Source organism: Callithrix jacchus, chromosome 1, assembly GCF_049354715.1.
Source record: "Callithrix jacchus isolate 240 chromosome 1, calJac240_pri, whole genome shotgun sequence".
Taxonomy (NCBI): Eukaryota; Metazoa; Chordata; class Mammalia; order Primates; family Cebidae; genus Callithrix; species Callithrix jacchus.
The window spans coordinates 159,121,601-159,148,145 of NC_133502.1; the positions used below are offsets into that span (position 1 = coordinate 159,121,601).

Below are 26,545 nucleotides of genomic sequence, written 5' to 3' on the forward strand. Positions count from 1 at the left end.
GATAGACAGATATATACATACATACATAGATAGAGAGAGAGAGAGAGATGGTCTTATGTGTGCCTTACCTTTCAGAGCTAATCCAAGCACTGAAAATACTACCAAAGCCAAGTCCTTAATCATCACAGGAAATGAAATGTAGAAAACTAATAATAATTGTATACTTTGTATGTGTATTTTTTTTCCCAGCACATAAAGGGTTTTTATAGGCTAGTGGTCATCAAGCTGTTAGGAAGAAAAAACTAAACTAAAACCAAGATCTTCTCATTCCTATTCAAAACCTATTGTCTTTTTTTTCTTTTGTTTTGTTCTGCATTATAAACTTAATGCTGTAAAACTAATGAGAATTCAATACTATTAAGTCATTCTGAGGTTGTTCCAAAGATGTTTCAGGGCTGTTATCAAAAGCAGCAGCAGAAATTCAGACAGAGGGGTTCACTGTTAGCTGATTGTTAGTAATCCTTATCTCAGAGGCTATTTTCATTAATTTTTCTTTTGTGTACTTTTTCTTAGTTTCCAATTTTTTTTTAAAAAATGTGTTTTGACATATAATTAAACATCATAAATGTGTATTCTTTTTTAAAATACTCATGGAAAATGAAGAACAGCATCATTGAATAGTTAACATATGACAGCAAAACCTGCATGAATAATTCTCAGCTCAGAGACACTGGGAAATATTTAACTTTTACATGGTGGAGTTTTTCCTGTTAAGTGTAAAGGGTCATACATGTTCTCATTCATCCCTGCCTTTATGCTGAGGATACTACATCAACACGTGAGGCTGTTTTGTAAACCAGTTTGAGATGTTTCTGGTTACTACTTATTATCTAGTTTCTAAAAGCACAGTGTAGGAGCTGGGCGGGTGTTGATTCCTTTCCTTCCAATCCTAAGAGTCATGGCTGACACCTGTTTAACAAAGATAGGTTAACAAGAGAAGGGCATAACAAATTTATTTGATCATAGTTTTACATATAATGGGACCCTTCAGAATGAAGACCCAAAGATACAGGGGAAGTAATCCATTTTTATGCAGGTTCAATGAAATATGAACAGCTGTGTAGAAATATGATTAGACACAATGGGTATGATCTAATGCTAATAGACTGAGTGGGGAAACTAGCCCGTCCTGCATGTTCAGATTTTTCTTACCCCCTCCTCCCAGGTAAGAGGCAGGCTCTCTCTGGAATGAGAGTCTGAATTTCTTTATGGCCAGGTGTTACATAGAAAAGCTAGGGGTGGGTAGATCAAATGTTTAGGTTTCATGGCTGGCCTTGAGAGTTCTGGTGTCTATGATCTGTCTTGGAGAAGAGGGATTCTAGTGTGGAAGGATCGCCTTGTGGGGGAAAGAGGAGAGACAGGAGGGCAGAAAAAGGTCAGAGAGACTGTTTCCAAGGCTGCTTCTTAGGCTTTCACTTTGGTGTACTGTATTCTGAGCCCCAACAACAGCATCTTGTATCTAATTTTCTCTGGGTGTTTTCTTACCTTTAGCTTAAGAAAGTTTTAATGGAGTTTTGTGCTTTCTTATTCAAGGGCTTCATTTTAAATATCCCCAACAAACAAAGTGATACAGTAAAAATCATGTTGGCTAATTAGTAAAAGCCTAGAATTCAAGGAAGACTCTATATTATAAAACATGAAAGTATAGCTGTGTTTTTTGGAAGTTTATTGTTTTACCTGAATGTATTATATCTCATTCTAATGAATTTGATTTAAAGACCAGCCAGTGATGGTAATTATAGTATCAATTTTTCAAATTCAAATGGGGTCACGTAACAATTTTAAAATTTGCTCCACATTCTAATTTCTTTAAATTCTTTTTAAGAATATAAAGATAATGAAAAGCTAAATCCATGCCATGGTGTTTGCTGCATGCAATCAACCGTCATGTACATTAAGTATTTCTCCTAATGCTCTCCTTCCCCCAGCTGCCACCCCCTGCCACAGGCTCAGGTGTGTGATGTTCCCCTCCCTGTGTTCTCATGGTTCAACTCCCACTTATGAGTGAGAACATGCAGTGTTTGGTTTTCTGTTCTTGTGTTACTTTGCTGAGAATGACGTAACAAACCTACACATTCTGCACATGTACCCTAGAACTTAAAGTATATTAAAAAAAAAAAAAAAGGCAAGAAAAAAAGGTAGGGAAATGCTTTCAGTTCATCTTTTATCAGTCCTGGTCCTGCCAGGAAATGGATGGCACACTCAGATGGAGTGACTGAGAAGAGTGACTATATGCAAAGGTATGGGCGGGGATAAGAAAAAAGAAAAAAAGTTAAATCTTATGGTTGTACAAATCTAAATGAGAATACGACTTAAGAGTTTTCTGTCATTACTAACACTATGGAAGATCTGATGGAAGGCATAAGAATATATTGAGGTCATCACAGTGCCTACACATAATAAGTACTCAACTCAATATATGTTTGTCAGGTGAGCATATGAGTTATTATAATTCCCAGCATTCCATTAAGGGAACAAGTACATGTGTGGAGAGAGTACCAGCAGCATTTTCCATTCTCCCAATTGTCTTCAGTTATTATAGCAGGTAAGTTTTTAATCCTATGTTTGTGCTAGCACTATAGCATTTACAGGTTTCTCCCTAATATTATTGCCCATTAACACACAATAATCAGAGTTCAGAGTAATCACTTACGTCACTCCACAGAATAGATCACTGAGGCACTGGCTAACCAGTTGACTTTCTATGCGATGAGACGTGATGAGAAAACAGCAAAGCTGAAGGTGCTACTTGGCGCCTCGAGAAGCCATATTTCTGCTTTCTCCTCCCTACATGACTTTCCTTTTCTTAAATGAAATTCTGGGAAGATGTGTGAGTGAGAAAATCTAAGTATGGAAGGTGTTGCAAAGATGTATATGTTGTAAAAAATCAAGGTAAACTATCCTAACAATATAACTAATAAACTATATTCCTAAGGCTGCAAACTTTTTAGTTGACAGCAATTATTATTGTGCTCAATTATTTGTTAACCATCATGATGAAATGTCTTCTAGACACATCCGTACTTATATTAGCGTATTGGCAAGAAGTCTGTAATGTGGCTTAACTAAGAGTAGTCGGTTTCTATTTGTAATGTAAAATAATAAAAATACCCAAATCTATTCAGTCCTTGAGAGTTCCCAAAGCTTTTCACAACCATGGTCACTTTTTGCCTTCTCAATAGCTCTGTGGAGTAGCTAGAGATGATATAATTGCAGCTGGAAATGAAGACAATATTCAAATGGAGCATGTCAACCAATCTGCTAGTACAATTTTCTCCTATTTCTGTGACACAGATGTGAAAACCAAAAAAAAAGAAAGGAAAAACAGAATGAATGCCAAGAAATAGCATGTGATTAGAAATGTTGTTCATTTCTTCTTTCAGTAAACCACAGAAAGATAACAAAGGCTACTGCGCCCAGTACAGAGGGGAGGTGTGTAATGCAGTCCTGGCAAAAGACACTCTTGTTTTTCTCAACACCTCCTATGCGGACCCTGAGGAGGCCCAAGAGCTACTGGTCCACGCCGCCTGGAATGAACTGAAAGTAGTGAGCCCGCTCTGCCGGCCAGCTGCTGAGGCTTTGTTGTGTAACCACATCTTCCAGGAGTGCAGTCCTGGAGTAGTGCCTACTCCTACTCCCATTTGCAGGTAAAATCTCAAAAAGAAGTAAAAGGAAAAATTCCATTTTTCCATCTGCAAAACAGAAGGAGGTTTTGAAAGAAATTGTAATGTGCAGCAGTAAAAGAAAAAGTATGTTTTCATCCAAAACCGGAGGTAATGGCGGGGCGCAGTGGCTCATGCTTGCAATCCCAGCCCTTTGAGAAGCTGAGGTGGGTGGATCACTTGAAGTCAGGAGTTTGACACCAGCCTGGCCAATGTGGTGAAACCCTGTCTCCATTAAAAATACAAAAAACATCTGGGTGTGGTGGTGCATGTCTGTAATCCCAGCTACTCAGGAGGCTGAGGCAGGAGAATCACTTGAACTGGGGAGGTGAAGGTTACAGTGAGCTGAGATCACACCACTGTACTACAGCCTGGACGAGAGAGCGAGACTCGGTCTCAAACAAACAAACAAGAAAACAAATAGGAGGGAATTAATCAGACAACATTTCTACCACATAAATCACTGAAGATAACCTAAAATACAAGTACTTAGAACCTCTAGAAGATGTCATAAAAGGTATATTTCCTTACTCTTGCTATTGTTTATATTACCATATCCATAAATATCCCTGATATCTATCAAATGAAAGGAGAAATCTTTTTTTTTTTTTTTTTTTTTTTTTTTTTTTTTTTTTTACTGTGGAAGAGCAGAGCTTGGGGCCTTCACTGCCTCTGGTCCCACATTTTGCATTCTTTTTTTTTTATTGCATTTTAGGTTTTGGGGTACATGTGAAGAACATGCAAGATTGTTGCATAGGTACACACATGGCAGGGTGATTTGCTGCCTTCCTCCCCTTCACCTATATCTGGCATTTCGAAAGGAGAAATCTTAAACTAACATGGACTTCTAATGAGGTTCATGAGTAAGCCAAGATAGACAAAATAAAGACTGTGTGTCATGTATTTGTCAATAAATGAGATCATGACAAGCATTTCGGAATGTTATTTTAAAGTACAGTCCATCCAAAATTCTAATTTCTCATTCTGTTGCCTCATTTGGGTGGGGATAGGAGGGAATTAGATATATTTTTAAAAACTTCCATCCTTTTTTTTTTTTTTTTTTTTGAGACGGAGTTTCGCTCATTACCCAGGCTGGAGTGCAATGGCGCGATCTCGGCTCACCGCAACCTCCGCCTCCTGGGTTCAGGCAATTCTCCTGCCTCAGCCTCCTGAGTAGCTGGGATTACAGTCACGCACCACCATGCCCAGCTAATTTTTTGTATTTTTAGTACAAAAATACAAAACATAGTTTCACCATGTTGACCAGGATGGTCTCGATCTCTTGACCTCATGATCCACCCACCTCAGCCTCCCAAAGTGCTGGGATTACAGGCTTGAGCCACCGCGCCCGGCAAACTTCCATACTTTTAAACTATTGAAATTTATAAATTCATGTTCAGTAGAATTATCTTCATCTTTAATTACTTCTTATGTAGAAAAGAAAAGAACCAATCTAGTTTTTGAGCCAAATAGAACAAAGTCTAAATACTATTAGTTCTGCTTTCTTGATGTGTGTGGTCTTGGCTATACTTCAGTTTCCTCATCTGCCCAGTAGAGTTGAGAGGATTAAAGGATAAATCACACCCACAGAATATGTCAGAAACTAGATAGACACTGTTATTTCTAAATTTTCTGTGGGAAGAAAACCATGAAAATTACCAACACAGCACATTTTCACTTCTAGTTTGATAAAATCAGAAACTATTTAAATATTGTAATAATTTTAGGACACTCTCTATTTAGTATATAATAACTACAGTATGGTCATTAATTTAGAGTTATGTAGTCCTCAATTTACTGCAAAGTTTGAGGGTTTGGAGACACTATAAGAGTAATATAATTTGTTTATTCACCTAAGATGATTGTATTGTGATCGGGAATGTCATCTAAAAATCTCTAGGAACTTCAGAATTGAGGGAATAAGAAGGGGAAAGAGAAGGAGAGAAAAAGTAAAGTTATTGCAAAAAAAAAAATGGGAAGAGTGGGTGAGAGGCAGTAAAATTTGTTTTAACAGAATTTAAGAAATACTAATGCTATTTCAACTGTCCTTGCAGTTATTTGAAAAAATAGTGCCTGTTAATTGTCATTTCTTTAGATTTTTCTTTCTTGAGCTTCTTTATAAGATCCTCCAAAATTGGTTATTTGATATGCTGCTCAAAAATGAAAATCCTTTTGCTAGACAGTAACATGTGTATAATAAACAGAAATGTAACAAGCAAAATAAAATGACAGTAGATTCTATCAGCTCTTCCTTTAGTACTGCTAACATAATTTGTGGTGGCCACTGGAATAGTTATCATACTTACACAGTGACACTCAGGCAAATCAGCTCAACGACATGGACAGATGCTTCAGATGAATAATAATTAGATTAGAAAATTTTCTGTGTATGTGTGACAGCCATTGTGGTTTTCTGATTACAAAACCCATGAGACTCAATTGTATAATAAAAACAGAATGTACCAAAAAAACACTAAGCAGAAAATAAAAAGGTGTACTTGACAATTTTAGGTATTTAAAAAAATTTTTTCTATTTATACCCTTTACCCTTTTTGCTACTAGATTGCTTATTTTCTAATAAAATTATAAGATTATGATCACTTACCCATGTGCTTATTACACATTCTATAAATTATTTTTTCCAATGCAAAGTGAACTTTGGTTTTTATTTATTTATTTAAGATGGGGTTTCACCATGTTGGTCAGGCTGGTCTTGAACTCCCAACCTCAGGTGATCCGACTGCCTTGGCCTCCAAAGTGCTTGGATTACAGTCATGAGCCACCATGCCTGTCAAACTCTGAACCATATGCTTAAAACGGGTACAGTTTCTTGTATATAAATTATACTTGTATCAAGTATCTCAAAAAAGAATACATTTTTAAAAATCTGATTAATATGATCCAAAAAATTTCATAGTTCAACTCTATATATAAAAATTCTAAAGAATTAATAGCAGCTTTATTAAAATAGGAACAAGGGAATTAATTGCATCCCTATGTTTTATGGGCATTTCTAGCCTCCTGTAATAACTATATTATAATTGATACTCTTGCAACAATAACAATGACTGTAAAACACAACTAGTCGTAAACTTAATAAAAAAAGAAACATGTTACCAGCAGGCATAAAATAAGATCTGTATAAAAGGAATGGCATACCATACTCCTGAATGAATACCCGGTAATGCAAATATAATTATTTGCCTTAAATTAATTGTATAAACAGCATCATTCTGATTAAATTCCATTCACTGGCAAAATGTTTCTAAATTTCATATTTAAACATTATTATATAATAAGTTTTATAATATAACATGTTATATAATTATGTAGCTTATTATATGACTTATATAACGTTTATAGTTATATAATTATAACAATTATTTTTAAATATGAAATTTAGAGGCATTTTGCTAATATCCACATATAATAATTAAAAATAATTATATAAGTAAACACATTTTTAAAAGATGATAAACCGTGAAATTCACAGCACAAAATTTTGAAATTAATTATGAAGACTCAATAATTAAATCCTAAGTCTCTAGTGCAAAAATAGGCAAACCATCAATGAAATAGAATTCAGAGTATGGAAATATAGATAGAAGTAAATATAAACACATACCTCAGTAGTGACCAACTCTCTGGATTTTAGCAATGAAATTACTGTGTTCCAAGAAAGTCCTCCATCCCAGACAAATGAGAATGGTTGGTTACCTTGCCCCCCCTTACTCTACAAATACAAGTAATTCAAAGACTTTTTTGCTATTTAGCAAAATTCAAATATGCTTCATCATTTCCATTACAATGAAAAAAACAACATTGATAAAAGAAAGCTCAATATTCATTCATTATTATGGATTCATTATACTTTCATTATTATGAATACATGAATAATTAATGTATGCTGTAGGTAATTATTAATTGCATTATATAAAACATAATTCTGATGTATGTCACTAGTTTGTCTGAATCTGTGCCATTTAAGGCAAATCTGAAGTATTATTAAATAAGGTCCACTTTTAGATGAGATTTTAGTTGGGTGCAGTGGCAAAGCTTATGAAAGTATAGCATGCTGAGAAGAGTGTCACATAAAACGGATGCAAACCATGAAGCTCGTGATGGAAGAACCTGATTTCATATGGTCACCATCTAATGATGACTCAGCTATTTAATAACAACCTAGTGTATAGAATACAATATTGTAAAAGTTCTCTTGAGGCATGATAATTAGTGTTAAGATAAATGCATCATTATTATTATTATTATTATTATTATTATTTGAGATGGAGTCTCAGTCACCCAGCTGGAGTGCAGTGGCATGATCTTGGCTCACTGCAGATTAATACATTATTTTAAGTCAAAAGAACAAGGATGAAAAATTTCATTTGCGGTAATGGGATAACTGGCTAACTCAATAGAATAAACCAGAGTTAGCCATTCCCAAATTGAAAGCATAAGAAAAAACTTTATAACAAGATTAGGGCAAACTTTATAACAAGATTAAATGACAAGGCAGAAACTAAAAACAGAGACTGATCGACTTCACTACAAAAAAAGAAGTTTACAAATTGTGCCTTCCAGAACAGCCTATTATACATAAATATAATATGACATCAGTGATTTTCTTCTAAATAAGTAATCTGGTGATGGCGTTTTAGGGGGCTGGGTGGGTAGGAATGAGATAAGATTGACCCTGAGCTGAAAATTGTTAAAGCTGGGTGATTGGTACCTTGGCATTAGTTATACTATAATCTCTACTTTGTATACATATGAAAATGTCCATAATTAAAAAATAAAACCAGGCCGGATGCAACCACTACCCCAGTCAAGACGTAGAATGTTTTCATCACCCTTAAAGTTCTCTTACACGCATTTCTAACCAATTCCCCATTATCTCTAATGGCACCCCTGTTCTGATTTCTCTGACCATAGTATATAACTAGTTTTGCTTGTTCCTGAATCTCATACTCATAAAATTGTACAATATATACTGCTCTGTGTCTGACTTCTTTTGTTCAACATGATGTTTTTGATATTCATCCATATTGCCACATGTAACAGTGCTTTGTTCCTTTTCACTGCTGCATTTGAGTGGTTGAGATGCAAATAGGTGAAGGAGTAGGCAGGGGCAAGCTCCCCACCATGCTACCTAAGAATTATGAAGCAATGCATTTGAACAACTGCAGTATCAAAAGAAAAGTTAGTATAGAAATGGTAGGCCGCTCAAGATGACTGACTCACCACCACCAACAACAAAAAAGTCAGAAACCAGCTTTAGACACAACGGATCATCCAGATAATATATTCCTGCAATTTGTAGTTTATTCCAATTTTGTCTGGTATTATACATCCTAATTATTGAGAGGAATCAAGTCTCATCAGTCCTAAATCATTGATCCTTGTCAACAAGTATTTTTTCCATTTTATGTAACAAGTTGTTACTACTATATAATAAAGGCATTTCATTTTATTATATTTATATGCATCAACTGCTTCATAGTATTCTATTTGATTTTTGATTGATAGTCTACGCTTCCTCTGATGGAAACAATATGGTCTATAAATAATGATAAATCTCTTTTTTTAAATTATACTCTAAGTTCTGGGGTACATGCACAGATCTTACAGGATTGTTACATAGGTATATGTGCAGATCCTTCACATACTTTTTGACAGGATTGTTTATTTTTTCTTGTAAATTTGTTTTACTTTGTAGATTCTGCATTTTAGCTTTTTGTCAGATGGGTAGCTTGCAAAAAATTTTTCCCATTCTGTTGGTTGCTGGTTCAGTCTAGTGATTGTTTCTTTTGCTGTGCAGAAGCTCTGGAGTTTAATTAGATCCCATTTGTCTATTTTGGCTCTAGTTGCCATTGCTTTTGGAGTTTTAGTCATGATGTCCTTGCCTATGCCTATGTCCTGAATGGTATTGCCTATGTTTTCTTCTAGGGTTTTTATGGTGCTAGGTCTTATGTTTGAATCTTTAATCTAGAATTAATTTTTGTATAGGGTGTAAGGAAGGGGTTCAGCTTCAGCTTTCTGCACATGACTCATCAGTTTTCCCAATATGATTTATTAAACAGGAATTCCTTTCCCCATTGCTTTTGTCAGGTTTGTCAAAGATAAGATGGTTGTATATGTGTGGTGTTACTTCTAAGGCCTCTGTTTTTTTCCACTGGTCTTTATCTCTGTTTTAATACCAGTATCATGCTGTTTTGATTACCGTAGCCTTGCAGTATAGTTTGAAGTCATGTAGTGTGATGCCTCCAGCTCTGTTCTTTTTGCTTAGGATTGTCTGGCTATGCCCTTCTTTGTCTCTTTTGATATTTGCTGGTTTAAAGTTCATTTTATCAGAGACCAGGACTGCAACCCCTGCTTTTTTTGTTCTCTATTTGCTTGGTAAATCTTCCTCCATCCCTTTGAGTCTATGTGTGTCTTTGCATGTGAGATGGGTCTCCTGAATACAGCACACCGATGGGTCTTGACTTTTTATCCAATTTGCCAGTTCGTGTCTTTTGATTGGGTCATTTACATTTAAGGTTAATACTGTTATGTGTGAATTTGATCCTGCCATTTTGATACTAGCTGGTTTTGCCCGTCAGTTGATGCAGTTTCTTCATTGTATCAATGTCAAACATACCATTTGGCATGTTTTTGCAGTGGCTGGTACTTGTTGTTCCTTTCCATGTTTAACACTTCCTTCAGGAGCTCTTGTAAGGCAGGCCTGGTGGTGACAAAATCTCTCAGCAATTGCTTGTCCAAAAAGGATTTTATTTCTCCTTCACTTATGAAGCTTAGTTTGGCTGGATGTGAAATTCTGGGTTGAAAGATCTTTTCTTTAAGGATTTGAATATTGGCCCCTACTCTATTCTGGCTTGTAGGATTTCTGTCAAGAGATCTGCTGTGAGTCTGATGGGCTTCCCTTTGTGGGTAACCCATCCTTTCTTTCTGGCTGCCCTTAGCATTTTTTATTTCAACCTTGGTGAATCTGATGATTATGTGCCTTGGGGTTGCTCTTCTTGAGGAATATCTTTTTGGCTTTCTATTTCTTGGATTTGAATGTTGGCCTGCCTTGCTAGGTTGAGGAAGTTCTCCTGGATCATATCCTGAAGAGTGTTTTCCAGTTTGGATTCATTTTCCTCATTACATTCAGGTACACCAATCAAACATAGATTAGGTCTTTTCCCATAGTCCCATATTTCATGGAGGCTTTGTTCATTTCTTTTCACTCTTTCTTCTCTGATCTTGCCTTCTCATTTTATTTCATTGAATTGATCTTCAATCTCTGATATTCTTTCTTCTGCTTGATGTATTTGGCTATTGAAACTTGTGTATGCTTCGCAAAGTTCTCGTGCTGTGTTTTTCAGCGCCAGCAGGTCATTTATGCTCTTCTCTAAGCTGTTTATTCTAGTTAGCATTTTGTCGAACCTTTTTTCAAGGTTCTTAGTTTCTTTGCATTGGGTTAGCACATGTTACTTTAGCTCAGAGAAGTTTGTTATTACCCACCTTCTGAAGCCTGCTTCTGTCAATTCATCAAACTCATTTTCTAACCACTTTTGTTCTCTTGCTGGTGAGGAGTTATGATCCCTTGGAGGAGGAGAGGTGTTCTGGTTTTTGGTGATTTCTTCATTTTTGCACTGTTTTTTTCCCATCTTTGTGGATTTATCTACCTTTGGTCTTTGAAGCTGATGACTTTCAGGTGGGGTCTCTGAGTGGACGTCCTTTCTGTTGATGTTGAAACTATTTATTTCTGTTTTTTTTTTTTTTTTTGAGACGGAGTTTCGCTCTTGTGACCCAGACTGGAGTGCAATGGCGCAATCTCGGCTCACTGCAACCTCCGCCTCCTGGGTTCAGGCAATTCTCCCGCCTCAGCCTCCCGAATAGCTGGGATTATTAGTTTTCCTTCTAACAGTCACATCCCTCTGCTACAGGACTGCTGGAGGTCCACTCCAGACCCCGCTTCCTGGGAATCACTCACAGGGGCTGCAGAACAGCAAGTATTGTTACCTGTTTCTTCCTCTGGTAGCTTCATCCCAGAAGGGTACCTGCCAGATGTCAGCCAGAGCTCTCCTGTATGAGGTATCTCTTTGGATATACAGGGGTCAGGGAGCCACTTGACGAGGCATTCTGTCCCTTATCAGAGCTCAAGTGCTGTGCTGGGAGCTCCATTGCCCCCTTCAGAGCTGCTGGACAAGGACGTTTAAGTCTGCTGCAGCGGAACTCACAACTGCCCCTTTTCCCAGATGCTCTGTCCCAGGAAGATGGGTCTTTATTTATAAGTCCCTGATGGGCTGCTGCCTTTTTTCAGAGATGCCCTGCCCAGCAAGGAGGAAGTCTAGTCACAGTCTGCCAGCAGAGGTCTTGCTGAGCTGCTGGGGCTCTGCCCAGGTGCTGTGTAAACTTCCTTGCAATTTTGTTTGCACAGGTAAGGTTTGAACTGCCTTGGAAATGGTGGACTGCCTCAGTAATGGCAGACACCTTTCTCCCCACCAAGCTCAACTGTCCAGGGTTGAGCTCAAACTGCTGCACTTGCTGCAAAACTCTCAAGCCAGTGGGTTTCAGTTTGCTGGTCTTTGTGAGGGTAGGACCCACGGAGCCAGATCACTTGGCTCCCTGCATTTAGACCCCTTTTTTCAGGGGAATGGCAGCTCTGCCTCTCAGGCATTCCAGGCGCCAGCTAAAACAGCTGCTCAGATTTGTGCTGGAAACCCATGGTACCAGCTGAATTGGCCACTCAGATTTGTGCTGGAAACCTGCAGTGCTTGTTGGCCCAGCAGGAGGCTCCTTGTCTGTGGGCAAGACCATGGGAGAAGCACAGTACCTGAACTGCTGGAGTGCTGGAGTGGCTGGAAAAGTCCCAGATGTCCTCCATTGGGTTGCAGGGGGGTCCTCTGGCCCACTGCACTTTCTGGATGAGACAGAACCCTACTCTGCCTCGGTTTGCCCTCCTTGAGCTACGCCCACTGTCCAACCAGTCTCATTGAGATGAATCTGGTACCTCAGTTGGAAATGTGAAGATCACTCGCCTTCTGCATCACTCTTGCTGGGAACTGTGCTCCAGAGCTCTTCCTATTCAGCCATCTTGGTGGAAGTCCAGACCTCTTTCTTAATTAGAATCTATTCTTTCTTAATTGAAATTTAGGAAATTTTTACTAGAATTAAAATTAAGTTTTACCTTTGTATGCTAACAGAAAATATATTTATTGAGTAACTTTCCAACATTTATGTCCCAGATCAGTTTACATGCATGAGTCACAGGTGGTTCTTTTTAAGATGGAAAATAATTCACCTTTTTTTTTTTTTTAATTTTTTATTGGATTATAGGTTTTGGGGTACATGAGCAGAACATGCAAGACAGTTGCGTAGGTACACACATGGCAGTGTGCTTTGCTTTTCTTCTCCCCTTCACCCACATTTGGCATTTCTCCCCAGGCTATCCCTCCCCACCTCCCCCCCCCCACTGTCCCTCCCCTTTTCCCCCCAATAGACCCCAGTGTTTAGTACTCCCCTTTCTGTGTCCATGTGTTCTCATTTTTCATCACCTACCTATGAGTGAGAATATGCGGTGTTTCATTTTCTGTTCTTGTGTCAGTTTGCTGAGGATGACGTTCTCCAGATTCATCCATGTCCCTACAAACGACACAAACTCATCATTTCTGATTGCTGCATAATATTCCATGGTGTATATGTGCCACGTTTTTCCAATCCAGTCTATTATCAATGGGCATTTGGGTTGATTCCAGGTCTTTGCTATTGTAAACAGTGCTGCAGTGAACATTCGTGTACATGTGTCCTTATAGTAGAACGATTTATAGTCTTTTGGATATATACCCAGTAATGGGATTGCTGGGTCAAATGGAATTTCTATTTCTAAGGCCTTGAGGAATCGCCACACTGTCTTCCACAATGGTTGAACTAATTTACACTCCCACCAACAGTGTATAAGTGTTCCTTTTTCTCCACATCCTCTCCAGCATCTGTTGTCTCCAGATTTTTTAATGATCTCCATTCTAACTGGCATGAGATGGTACCTCAATGTGGTTTTGATTTGCATCTCTCTGATGACCAGTGACGATGAGCATTTTTTCATATGATTGTTGGCCTCATATATGTCTTCTTTCGTAAAGTATCTGTTCATATCCTTTGCCCACTTTTGAATGGGCTTGTTTGTTTTTTTCCTGTAAATCTGTTTGAGTTCTTTGTAAATTCTATCCAGGACATAGGAGTAGGCAAGGACTTCATGAACAAAACACCAAAAGCATTGGCAACAAAAGCCAAAATAGACAAATGGGACCTAATGAAACTCCACAGCTTCTGCATGGCAAAAGAAACAGTCACTAGAGCAGATCGGCAACCAACAGAATGGGAAAAAATTTTCGCAGTCTACCCATCTGACAAAGGGCTGATATCCAGAATTTAATTCACCTTTTTAAAAGAAAAAATCCCTATCATGGAAATTTAAAATGTATTAGAAAAGTATAGTTCATTATTTTCTAAATCTGTAAGTCATTTGCAGTGTATGTTTAAAAATTTTTTTCTAATTCCCATTGATATTTAAATAAGTTTTACTGAAAAAATGTTTTTATTTTTTAAAATCCTCATCACCAAATAAAATGTTTTTGTTTTTTAAAATCCTCATCACCAAACACCTTATTCCCATTGAAGAAAATATAATCTAAAAATTTTTACATTTTAATATTTTAAAGGTTTATTTTATCTGATATATAATAAATTAGCATTTATAAAGATTTAGTCTTTCATTAACATACAAAATTCATATATTTATGTTCAATCTTTTCTGCTCTCTTGCTTTTTGCACCAATAAATATTAAACTAAAATTGAATTGAGTGCTGATAATTGGTAAGTTTGATCTTCCTTTTTGTTATATCTTTTGAAAAAGTCTCTGCCTTTATTCATCAAAGTAGTTCGGAAGTTGTTAGCCATTTTATTTTCTACTTCTACTTGCTTGTGAGATTTTTTAACAGCATGCTATCACTCACGGCTTTCTAATTATTAGGTTGGTGCAAAAGTAATTGTTTTTTTTTTCCATTAAACGTAATGGCAAGAACCGCAACTGCTTTTACATCAGCCTAATATAAGCAATCATTCAACAATGTGTGACTCTTTTCATGAATGACGTGGAATTGTATGTGTCCAGCAAATATTTATTGATCTCTTTCTGGGCTTCAAGTACTACACTGGGCATTTGGGATATATTAATGAACATCATAATTAAATGACTTATATATAAGTTTAGAAGATGTTAAATGTCATGGAAAAAGAAAAAAGGAGTGCTAGGGTAAGGAAGACCAGGAATACCAAAGGGAGGGGAGAAAGTTGTAACTTTAAAAACCATGTATGGGGGCCGCGGTGGCTCCGGCCAGTTGTCCTGGCGCTTGAGGAGGTGAGGCCATGAGTTCAAGGCCAACCTGAGCAACACAACAAGCTCTCATTGATTAACAACAACAACAAAAAACAGGTATCCAGGGTGACCTAATTAAGTTGGCATAACTGTACCGAATCTTCCAAACTTGTTCTTTGAAACTTTATCTGAAATTATAAACCATATTTTTATTGTTCAATTATATTTTATTTGCATATGTTCAATTTTTGGACCATTAATCTTAGTTTTTACATTTGATTTCATAATCATATATAAATAGATACTTGGAGGAGCATACTATGTTACTTATCATTAATACTCATTGTCATTCATTTCAAATAAAATCTTTTTCTTAAATTCCTAATTTTAATTCACTTCTTGTTCATTCGTCTCTACTCATCGCTCATTCAGCTGAAGTAGGTGATTTTTACATGTAAAAAAAATTTATCTTACATATGTGTTTTTTACTGGGATTTAAGTCTGTGTTAACACAAGTGTCAGTTCTTGTGTTAGTTCTCCTCAAACACTATGGACTCTGACCATTATTTTCTGGCCATGTTGTAATGAAGAGGAAGCAGAAAGCAATCCTGATTTTTGTTCCCTTGTAAGGAACGTTTTCCTCTCTCCAGATGGTAGAAAGATTATTTCTCTAATCTTTGTGATTCACAATATTTATAAAATTCATTTGGTGATGGATTTATTTTCATTGTTTTCTTTCATGTAATATAAATAATATAAAAAATAATGGATAATATGCTCTAAACATTGTGTCCTTTTAATCTTAAAAAATGATTTCCTACGCCACATCTTTGATTTTCTATTATTTACGTGCTCTGGTTCTCTTGCTGAAAAACACTATTATTTGACTTTGGATTTCTTACTTGCTCTACCTTATCAGTTATTTCACACATTACTTTCATCTGTTTAGCTTTTCTTGCATTCATTTAGGTCCTTTCTTTCTGCATTCAATTGAATATTTAGTTCAAATTTGTTTATTTCTTGTAGTCCCATTTGTTTTCTATTTTCAGTGAAGATTGTAAGTGTTGATTTTATTTTTTGTGGTTTTTATTTTCTGTAGTTATTTCCATGTTCAAATTATCCTACTTTTCAGTCTATAGTTCATCCTGATTTGCTTTTTCTTGTGAAAAACTCTGCTATAGAGGGCATGTTTAGTGTATGGCAATGAAAAAAAAAGCAAATCAAAAGCCATTCATTAATGTGTTATTCTATTTAGATTTTTAAAATTCCCAGGTATTTGCTTCTTCTGCATAATGTGAAGTATGGAATTTTTTTCATATGTCCCATATTGAGTTTTGCACAGTTTACACTGTCTGCATGCCAAAAAAAACAAAAAAAGTGCTTATACAACCCCAGGGGTGGAACCAAGCTAAGCAACTCTCCTCAGGTCCTCTACCTTATGAGAAGCCTTGAAAGCCCAATTATACTGGCTTCTCCCTCACACAAATCAAGAATTATAAATCCCATTGTTATCTCCATATAAGAATATATTTGCATCTCATCACATTCATATGCACAGCCTTTTATTCTACGCATGCTCAATTAGTGCATATTGGCAAGTTAGGAAAGCAGGAGTGTGGGAATAAGCATGAAAAAAGACATCATTGTGGTATACATTTATGTATGTATACACACACAAGTTCCTCCTCTCTGAATCCTTCAGGTACTGAATGAAGGACATCTGCTATTATTATGTTTAATTAAGTTAATTATCTTTAATTTTGTCTTATTGTTAACCCCAAATACCTTCATTTGAAATTAACCAGGCTTCTCCTATGCAGTCTGTCCTATTTTTATCAGGCTTAAAGAAATACTAATCCACAAAATTCCAAGTCATCCAACTGTGAGCCCCTTCACTCATAATACAACATGTAGATGAATGTAACAGTTTCATATTCAAACAGATATTACTTGGGCTTTCTCAGATGGAAGCATGCATAGCAATGGAACAGGATTCTGTATGTCAAAGTAAGGGCTGGGTAAGGACCCACGTGCCCTCCTATAAACTGTCAGGGAGGTGATGCTGTTGTTTCAGAGGACAAAGCACACAGAGCCCCAGACGTAAACCCTGCCCATTAGCCCCAAGATTATAGAAAAATCTTCCAGCTGGAAACTGATTGACAATGATCCCGACTTTCAGCAGGTGTGTTTTTTAAACTCCATCTACCTTATTTATCTACCTGTGTTATTTAAATATGAAGTTGGGAGAAGAAATATCAGAGACTCCCAATCTAATATGTTTTAAATTTGACATTTTTCTCCCCAGACTGGTATTGTGTTTAACAACAAAATGAGATTAGCATTTCATCTCACTGGCCAGTACACTTGATTTCAGGAAGGCTTGTATTATTTACAGTAAAAAATGTTCTTTCATAAACCCGTTTTCAAGAACAGACAATGTACTATGATGATGTCTTGAAAACACAGAATTTAGGATCTGCCACAGATTTGCTTTTAACATGTTATGATTCACCAAGTTTTGTTCTCCATACAACATTTTAGAGAGTACTGCTTGGCAGTAAAGGAGCTCTTCTGTGCAAAAGAATGGCTGGCAATGGAAGAGAAGACCCACAGAGGACTCTACAGATCCGAGATGCATTTGCTGTCTGTACCAGAATGCAGCAAGCTTCCCAGCATGCACTGGGATCCCATGGCCTGTGCCAGACTGCCACATCTAGGTAACAAAGAGTTCTCCCAGGACTTTGAAGGTTAAGAGAAATTTACTATTTTGAAGAAACTAAGATGTGAACTTACAGCTTCTAGTATTTCTAGGGGCATGTCTATTTTTTTTTTTTTTTTTTTTTTGAGTTCTGCCTTCCTTAAATACCTACTAGTGGAATTCTAATGCTATCCTAATTGCAAAGGTTTGCATAAGAACTTATTTCATTTGCTCTAAAATAAGTGCAACAACACTTTTAACTACTGCTTGACCTTTTAGATTCTTTCATAGCGAATCTTATGAGAGCTTGTAACATTTTCTGGAATGTGCAGAAAAATGGCTAAGAAACATCTCAGATTTTGTCAGAAGAGTGAAATAAAGAAACGAAGTGCTTTTTCTTAGCCAAGAAAGCATGCTAAAATAAGACACATGTTTGAAAATGCTGATTTCACAAACTGAATTGCTTCATGTTGCTTTAATGAACTTTGTTTGTAAGGAACTATGTTGTTATCCCTAACAGCTGGTTTAATTTCAAAGATCCAATTCTTTCATAATCGAATGCAAAGAATGTTTTCCAGTTGTATATTAAAAAGCTGAAAGAGAACTTGCATTTCTTAGCACTCTCTCACATAATATGTGAGATATCTATATGCTCACTTAAAACAAATTTTTATCCTTTCCCCTTCAGATTATAACAAAGAAAACCTAAACAGTAAGTAATTGTGTTTGTGCCCTTGAAATCTTATGTGTATGTAATTGGATTCATGCATGTGTGTTTACACTCATATTTCCTGATGCCCAGAACAGAGTACAGCCCCTCTCAAAGGCTTCTTCTCACCATACTCATCCAGGTAGGAACATGAGGGAAGATCATGAAAGGTCTCGGTTTATAGCTTTTTATTAGACCGTGGAAAGTACCATATTTAGTGAATCATACAAATACTATCTCCCACCTTAAGGTTGTCAGCCGGTTTTATTTCTTGCATGTCTGTAAAGTAAGCCAAATTTAAAATGTCACCTTTTCATTTTGTATTTGTGATTTGGTATAATCTAATTATTTATAGATGAAACCAATATTTATTTCTTCATTGAGCCAATTTGTGATCTTCATTTGTGACAACAGATCCCTCTTTTGGAAGTTAGGTATTTTTTAAGACAGCTGATTTCTAGTATAAAGCTTATAGGATCAAATCAAATGGCTTTAAAAAAGATCATCACAAAAATCTCCAGGAAAGAATTCAAGGTTACTTGAATGTCCTACAAACTAACTGTATCAGATAGTGCTTTAACCTGTCAGTACACAGAAATCCTCAGGATGAAATTAGAAAAGCTTTTCATGTCAATTAACTTCCTGTGGTCTAAGTGTTCTAAGCCTTAAATCACACTTACTTCCTGTAACATGTATTCCAGGTCTAATCCCCTGTGTACTTGGCTAGGTGCCAGGACTTGATTTTACCAGCTTGTTTAAAGGACCAACACTTAAAATATTCAAAGACTGCTACTGTTTCCAGTTGAATCATGCCAAGTCATTAACCAAGAAGGGTTAGGAAATCTTAAAAATCTATTATTATGGTAGCCTGTTAAATTGTTATTCCCAAATCAAAGGAATAAAAAAGAATTTCTTTTCTTTGTTATATGAGCAACCAAAATTTACTTTGATTGGACTTTTAATTGGTGACCGTGCTCTTTGTTATCCATCATTGTTTACTTACTCATCCATTTGAACATTCATTGAGGGTTTACTGTGTGGAAGGAGCAGACCGTTCATCTTAGACAGGAGCAATACAAAAAAAGTATCCATATTTCTGACTTCACACTAATTATAAAGGAACTTTGAGCAGCACAAACTGGCTACAATAATAAATTTTCTAGTCTTTAACAAAAACTTTATGAAATCTTTGATACACGTTAGAAATGAGCTCCTAATGTCATAAACTGATGATGTAAACTGAAAATAGGGTAGGGAATGTCTGAAAGTACACTCCCTGAATTAAAAGCAATTATTATTAAAAGAGTTGGCTTTAGCAGGTCGATAGTTGAACAAAGAAAACGTCCTTATTAGGCAGTGTCCCATATTTTATAGGAATATGTAAAGCCCTCAAATATTTCTTAAAGACTGTCTTGATTTCTGAGTAAATTCTAAAGAATATCACCAGCTCATTTGAGAGGTCACGAAAGAGTTGTTAAGCATTTGTATATCTTTGCAGTATTTTCTTCTTCCTTGAACACAGGGACTAGAATTTCAGTAGTTATTTATTTATTTTTTTAATTTATCTGGCTGAAGTGAAACATCTTTTTGAGCAGGCAATGCCTTTGTGCTATTTACATTATTTGTCTGCTAAGCAAGGAATACCCTATTCTTCTCTTCCATGAGACTTCACATACTTTACTACATAAACACTCAGCAGTGAATCTGTCTTCTATTTCAGAGGTGCTGTGGAGAAAACGATATCTGTCTTAATTATTGAAATAATGATTTGCTATTCTCTTGAATTCTCTTTTTCCCTCCATCTTTGCTCTTTCTATACATATATATGGAGAATAAAGGACCCAATGAATGTATCCAAATCCAAACTGATTAGTGTGATATATACATTATCTCTCTTGGTACTCCCAATAGCCCTATGAAATTAAGCACTATGAATGTCCTCCATTTTATAGATGACTCAACATGAGAAAGAGAGATGAATTTTACCCATCTAGTAAGGTGATAAGCCAGATAGTGAACTCAAATCTATCTGATTGTGGCTCTGTCTTCAGGGCCTAGTTTCCTACATATTATACCTGATGCCTTTCTGCTATCACTAAATTTTTTAAAAATTCCAAGACCTCATGTGTAATAAAGCTTAACTGATTGTTTAACTGATTCCTTTTTGAATAAATACCACTACCTTTTCACATTTGTTATAATTGATTATTCTTAAGAAAGTCCAATTGATAACAATTTCATTGTTCACAATTTTAAATCACACAGGCAACTTGATGATTAGACTTTTTGTTGACATTTAAATGAATACATGTTTTGTGTCCCAGACCATTTTTCCATAATGATCAGCTACCATTTTGCCCACAAATGAAATCATAAAATGTCTCCCTGTGTGTGCGTGTGAGTGTATGTAAAACTCATGATTTCATAATTTGAAATGCGTTTGGGTAATTTTTGTAGTGATATTAAAGTTACAAGTTCATAGAAAATTGGAGTTAAAAGTAACTTTAAAAGTGATTTAATCCAAACTCTCCCACAATGAAAGAACGTTTTCCAGAGCATCTCTGACAGAAACATTCCCTTTTCCCTCCTGAATTTATTTCTTAATTCATTTTTAGAATATATTAGTTATTAAACAATTTAGCTATGTAAAACTAAATTCCAGTTCTCTAGAACTTTCAATAACTTATCTTCACTCTACTTCTTTTATTTATTTATATTCTATATGACAGTCCTTAAATATTTGAAGATAAATACTCAATCTCTGCAGGCTTCTCTTCTTTACATTAAATATCTCCAATTTTCAACTTTTTCTTTTGCAACTGACTTACACAATCCTCACCTCCATGTTTACTCTTTACTGGGTGCACATAAGCTTGAGAATACCCAGAATCGAACACAATGCACAGAACATGATCTGATCAGAATTTCAATGCAACCATATTTTCTGTGATAAGGCCTTGTTCTTTTATTAGCATAAATTCATGCCAGCTGTCTAATAATCTCATGAAATTAATAGCCCTTCTAAAAATCTCATGAAATTTTAGCCCTTCTAAACTCACATGAGTTTACTGGTTTAGTTGATTTTCTAATTACATTTCTACTAGATCAATCCAATTCATAATTATTTTTATTAGATTTTTCTAGCATTTATAATTTGTACTTCATATGTTTAGTTACTATGTTCTAAGAGGCATAGTGATTCAAGACACTTCCTTCTTCTTATTTGAAGCCTTTTACCAATGTAAAATGTCACTCTTGTCTTGTTTAGTGCTTTTAGCTTGACATTTCTCGTATTAATAAAGGTAATTCTTTGCTTGTATTTACATTGACCTAGAACCCCTTTGTCCCTCTTTTATTTTTTTTTTCTTATAAACAACATATACCTGGATTTACTCCAATCTAATAGCCATATTCTACTAACAGGAGGATTTAGCCTGCTCATATTTAATATACCAACTGATGTACTCGATTTTATCCCTACTATCTTAACTGTACATTGCTACTCACTTTACTTTTTTGCTTCCTCCTTTTCCTTTTCTTTACTTGTTGTTTGTTTTCTCTACTGCTAAGTGAAAGTCACACCAATTCTTTCTACACATTGCTGTGCTCTATTTGTTCCTCATTTCTCCCCACCCTATGGGACTTTCGAAATCTCCAGAGAGATCCTCAGAATGCTCAGATCTTCTTCCTTACCTCCTCTAGTACTCTTAGGTCTCTCTTTGCAGAGTGATTCTCAATACTGAATCTCCTCTAGTGAATTAGACAAGACCCACCCATCACAGTCCATTTATATTTATCTTGAAGTCACTTTCTGATTCAATTGTCATTAAGAGTCTCCTCATGTATTTCCTCAGAAGGGAAAGCATCTTGAGAAACAGAATCCCTGAAGCTTTGTATATCATCAAATTGTTTTCTTTTACTTGGGTAGTTGAAAAGTGTGTTAGCTGGGTAAAGAACTCTTGAGTGAGGGCCCATTCCTCAAGACATAGCTGTCTTCTCCCTGTGTCCTCACATGGCAGAGGGGTAAGGGAGCTTTCTTGGACCTCTTTTTACAAGGGCATTAATCCCATTCATCAGGACTCTATCCTTATTCATTTCCACATATGAATTTGGGGGAAAGACATAAAGACTCAGATCATCACAACCTTCAATTGGTTACTGGCTACTCACCATTTATGTTTAACTTTCAGTTACTCACTCTAGAAAACCTCCCCAGTATGTCTAAACCTGAGTTAGTACCAGCCCCAAACACTCATCAGCATCGTGTTCTTACAGTGTAAGAGATACATCGTGTATCTCTTACAATGCTTCTTATATTTCGTTTTAATTCTCCATTTACTCACTTGTTTCTTGTGACAAGCAAAGACTTGTCACTTTCACCATAGTATTCTTAATACCTAATAATCAATACTGATTTAGTGAATGCATTTACATATGGATGAATGAGTGTGTAAACTACTGTAGTGTTCAGAGGAAAAGAATAAAGCAAGAAAATTGGTGAGAGAAGAAAACAGATAAAAAGGAAAAAGAATGAAGATCAAAAGTGATGATTTAGATCCAAAGAGATCATTGATGTAGCTCAAGGGAAGATCAGATCAAATCAGAAGCAGTCATCAAGGAATAACAAAACAAAACTATCTTAAAGGAAATATTTAAATCTCTAAAGCAAAATTATTATTCCAACTCTGTCACTTTTTGCATTTTAAAAAGAAACCTCACTAAATCATCATAGATTTTTCTTTCATGCCATTACATTCTACTTTCTGATTCTTTTTAGAAAAATTAGCCTTATATTTACCAATGAAATTATACTACCAACCTTGCTCATTACATTATATTCCCTCATGTGTTATATATGGTGTGAGCTGCTCTGTAAACTCCAAATACAAAAATAGCTATTTCTCCTTATCTTTTAATAACTGTTTCAGCTTTATTATTAGCAGAAAGCAAAGCCCTTCAACTCAAGCCCCCCTCTCTATCCATCTTAGATTAAGAAAACTTGGGATGATTCAGTCCAAAGAGAATCAGACTAGCTTTCAAGTCAGTCAGAGAGGAAGCTGGGCAGTCTGTTCAGTCCACTACTCCTGTGGCACTGGATGAGGCATGCTATCATTGGCCTTGCACAGATGTTTTACTGATGCGCTGATGTTCTTCCAGTTCCAGGTGCCTGCCTCAGTCACAGTGGTGACCAGGCCTGGCCTCCCCAGGCTTCAAAACCACTTGCTTAGCCATTGGTACTCAGGGCATAATCACTGGGCCTACTTCCAGACTCAGAAGTCATACACGGGCATCTCTTGTAACCTCCAACTTCGCAAGTGTCCTATTTCAAATGGCTTTAGGCATCTACTGCAATAAAGGTTTACTTTTGACCTTGTGATGTGTTCTATTAATATATTCCCTTATATTACATCATTATTCTCTGATAATGATATAGTCAGTTGCTATATTTCATTTAGGATCTTCTAAACCTATGCCGTATAATCTATGTATGCACTTTTCTTCTGTGCTAACATTGCCAGGTTGTGATGTTCGTATTATAATAATTTCTAAAGTAATTTGAAAGATTTTTTCTCCTGCTGGAATGTTTTATAAAATATAGAAGTTTTATGTCTTTCAAGACTAAAAGAATGTATTTTATAATGTGACGACTTGAAAAACTAGCTTCCTGCCTATGGCAATATTTACATTTTCTAATTCTTCAAATTTGATTATTAATATGTTCCTATCCTTTTCCTTAAGGTGTACAAAATGTCATTACATATTATTTTATTTTTGTTAACTTTGAATCTATTATAACTTCTTATCATCTCTAATTTTCTTTTTGTACCTTTCCTAAGTTTTTAATTAAAATTCCACTGATCAGACTACTTTATAAATATTTATAAAACCAACTATTGGTCTTTTAACTTTATCATTTGTGTTATGTGTATTCTAACTTATTAATTTCTGCTTGTGTATGGCTGTTACTTTATTACCTATTATCTTTGTTTTCTGTGCTATTGTTTTCTATCCAAAGTCTTGAGTTAAATGTTCAGTTCATTCACTTTCATTCTTTTTATCTAGTGGAAAGAGATAACACTATGACTTTATTTTTGAGCACAACTTTGGCTAAATACGATACACACTAATTAAGAGGCTTCTGTCTAAATGTAACTATGGTTACTCTCTAATTTTTTATCAAAAAGTCATTGTTTTTTTCCCTTTTTTAAAAGTGTCCCATTGGATTTTATTTAATCTATTATTAATTGTACTTTGACCAATAAGTAAATATGTATAATTTCTGCTTTTAAAATTTATTGAGATTTATCTTTGTGGCCTGACATAAAATCATGTCTGTCAGTATTCCACAAATACTCAAAAAGAAGGTTTATTCTCTATTTTTGAGTACAAGTTTTTTCTTAGCTATTAAATCATTGTTGCTGATTGTTTTTAAATACTCTGTATCCTGTTTTTGTCTTTACTCAATCTGTTAAGAGGATTTAAAATGTAATTAATAAGTTTATTTTAATACATACACAATGGACTTTGTACACTACAAATAGTGGTATGAGTATGGCATACTTTGGTGTTCAGTAGTAATGCTGATTTTACTTGCATACATATCACATTGGCCTTTTCAACCGAAGTTTGACAGGAGTTCAGTTTTTAGGTAAATTAACTTCTTCTCATTTGTGTCCTAATAGTTCCATTTCTCATCTTTCATGATTTTTCTTCTGTTTGTAAACTGACCGTAAATGTGTATAAAAGTCCAGCTCTAGACAACCCTGATGTCAAGTGTAATTATGTGAAAATATTTTATGTAATAATTTCCATGATTTATGTCAAATCATAGATATTATGATTCAGTATTAATGGCACTAGCCCAAGATCTGCATTTATCTCAGAAAAAAAAAGAAACCTATTTCCTCTCTCTGAGTCTCATCTTTAAAATTATATTATTCTATAAGTTGGATTTACTTACAACTAGACCTTACTGGACTTTATAGATATATAACCAGGGAGAACCTGATACATAAATATATTCTTAACATGAAATTTATTTTGCTGACTGCTTGAATACAAAAAAGTTGCTTCTTAAAGGTTTGAAAATGAATGAAATAATTATTGTTTACTTACAGCATTCCCACCAATGACATCCTCAAAGCCAAGTGTGGACATTCCAAATTTGCCTTCCTCCTCCTCTTCTTCCTTCTCTGTCTCACCTACATACTCCATGACTGTAATAATCTCCATCATGTCCAGCTTTGCAATATTTGTGCTTCTTACCATAACTACTCTCTATTGCTGCCGAAGAAGAAAACAATGGAAAAATAAGAAACGGTGAGATTCTAGTTTCCGCTAACCATGTGTAGTAGTATTTTAAAACCTCATGTTTAATATGGAGTTGGTATGGTGTGAGGACTGTGTATGACACTGCAACTCTCTTAAGACATCCATAGCCTGCTTTCAAATTAAGCACCCCTATCATAATCCTTACAAATAGCAATGACTTTTTGGCATAGAATCAAATGCCCTAAGGTTACCATTTCACAACAGGTAAAATCTAAACAATAATTTGAAGGAAAATGGCTGTTCCTGTCCTTGTCTTCCCACTCAGGCCCACTACCACTACTGGCTTGGATAGCTAAACATTTCTGAGAAAATGTGCCTTTTGACTCTAGACCAAACAAAATATTTTATATTCACTCTCAAAGTGACGGATCTTTGGCTGCCCTAGTATAATTTGTTTTCATTACTCTTAAATGCCATATTTCTTAGACTATAAGCCTAAGTACAAAGATCTTACCTGCTCCTGAGCTCATTCCTAATCTCTCCTGTCTTGCCACAGAGAATCAGCAACAGTAACCCTCACCACACTGCCTTCTGAGCTCTTGCTAGACAGACTTCATCCCAATCCCATGTACCAGAGGATGCCGCTCCTTCTGAACCCTAAATTGCTCAGCCTGGAGTATCCAAGGAATAACATTGAATACGTGAGAGACATCGGAGAGGGAGCGTTTGGAAGGGTGTTTCAAGCAAGGTAAAGTTACCTATGGAGAAAACCTCCACGGAAATATGTTATGTCTGAAAAGCTACCAAACTATTATTAGCTTGATACATATATTTATAAGAG

General features: G+C 35.7%; 1 protein-coding gene across 3 annotated transcripts in view; it reads left to right on the top strand.

Annotated features, from left to right (window-relative positions):
* Window positions 1–26,545, top strand: part of MUSK (muscle associated receptor tyrosine kinase) — a 126,005-nt gene that overhangs the window by 89,916 nt on the left and 9,544 nt on the right. For 2 of the 3 annotated variants that reach the window (XM_035254464.3, XM_035254473.3), the window contains 4 exons: window positions 3,384–3,647; window positions 17,567–17,742; window positions 25,551–25,752; window positions 26,261–26,452. In XM_035254464.3, coding sequence (XP_035110355.2) covers window positions 3,384–3,647; window positions 17,567–17,742; window positions 25,551–25,752; window positions 26,261–26,452 — 834 coding nt within the window. Of the gene's footprint in view, window positions 1–3,383; window positions 3,648–17,566; window positions 17,743–18,411; window positions 18,436–25,550; window positions 25,753–26,260; window positions 26,453–26,545 lie in introns of all 3 variants that reach the window. The other variant, XM_035254472.3, reaches the window with a different exon arrangement.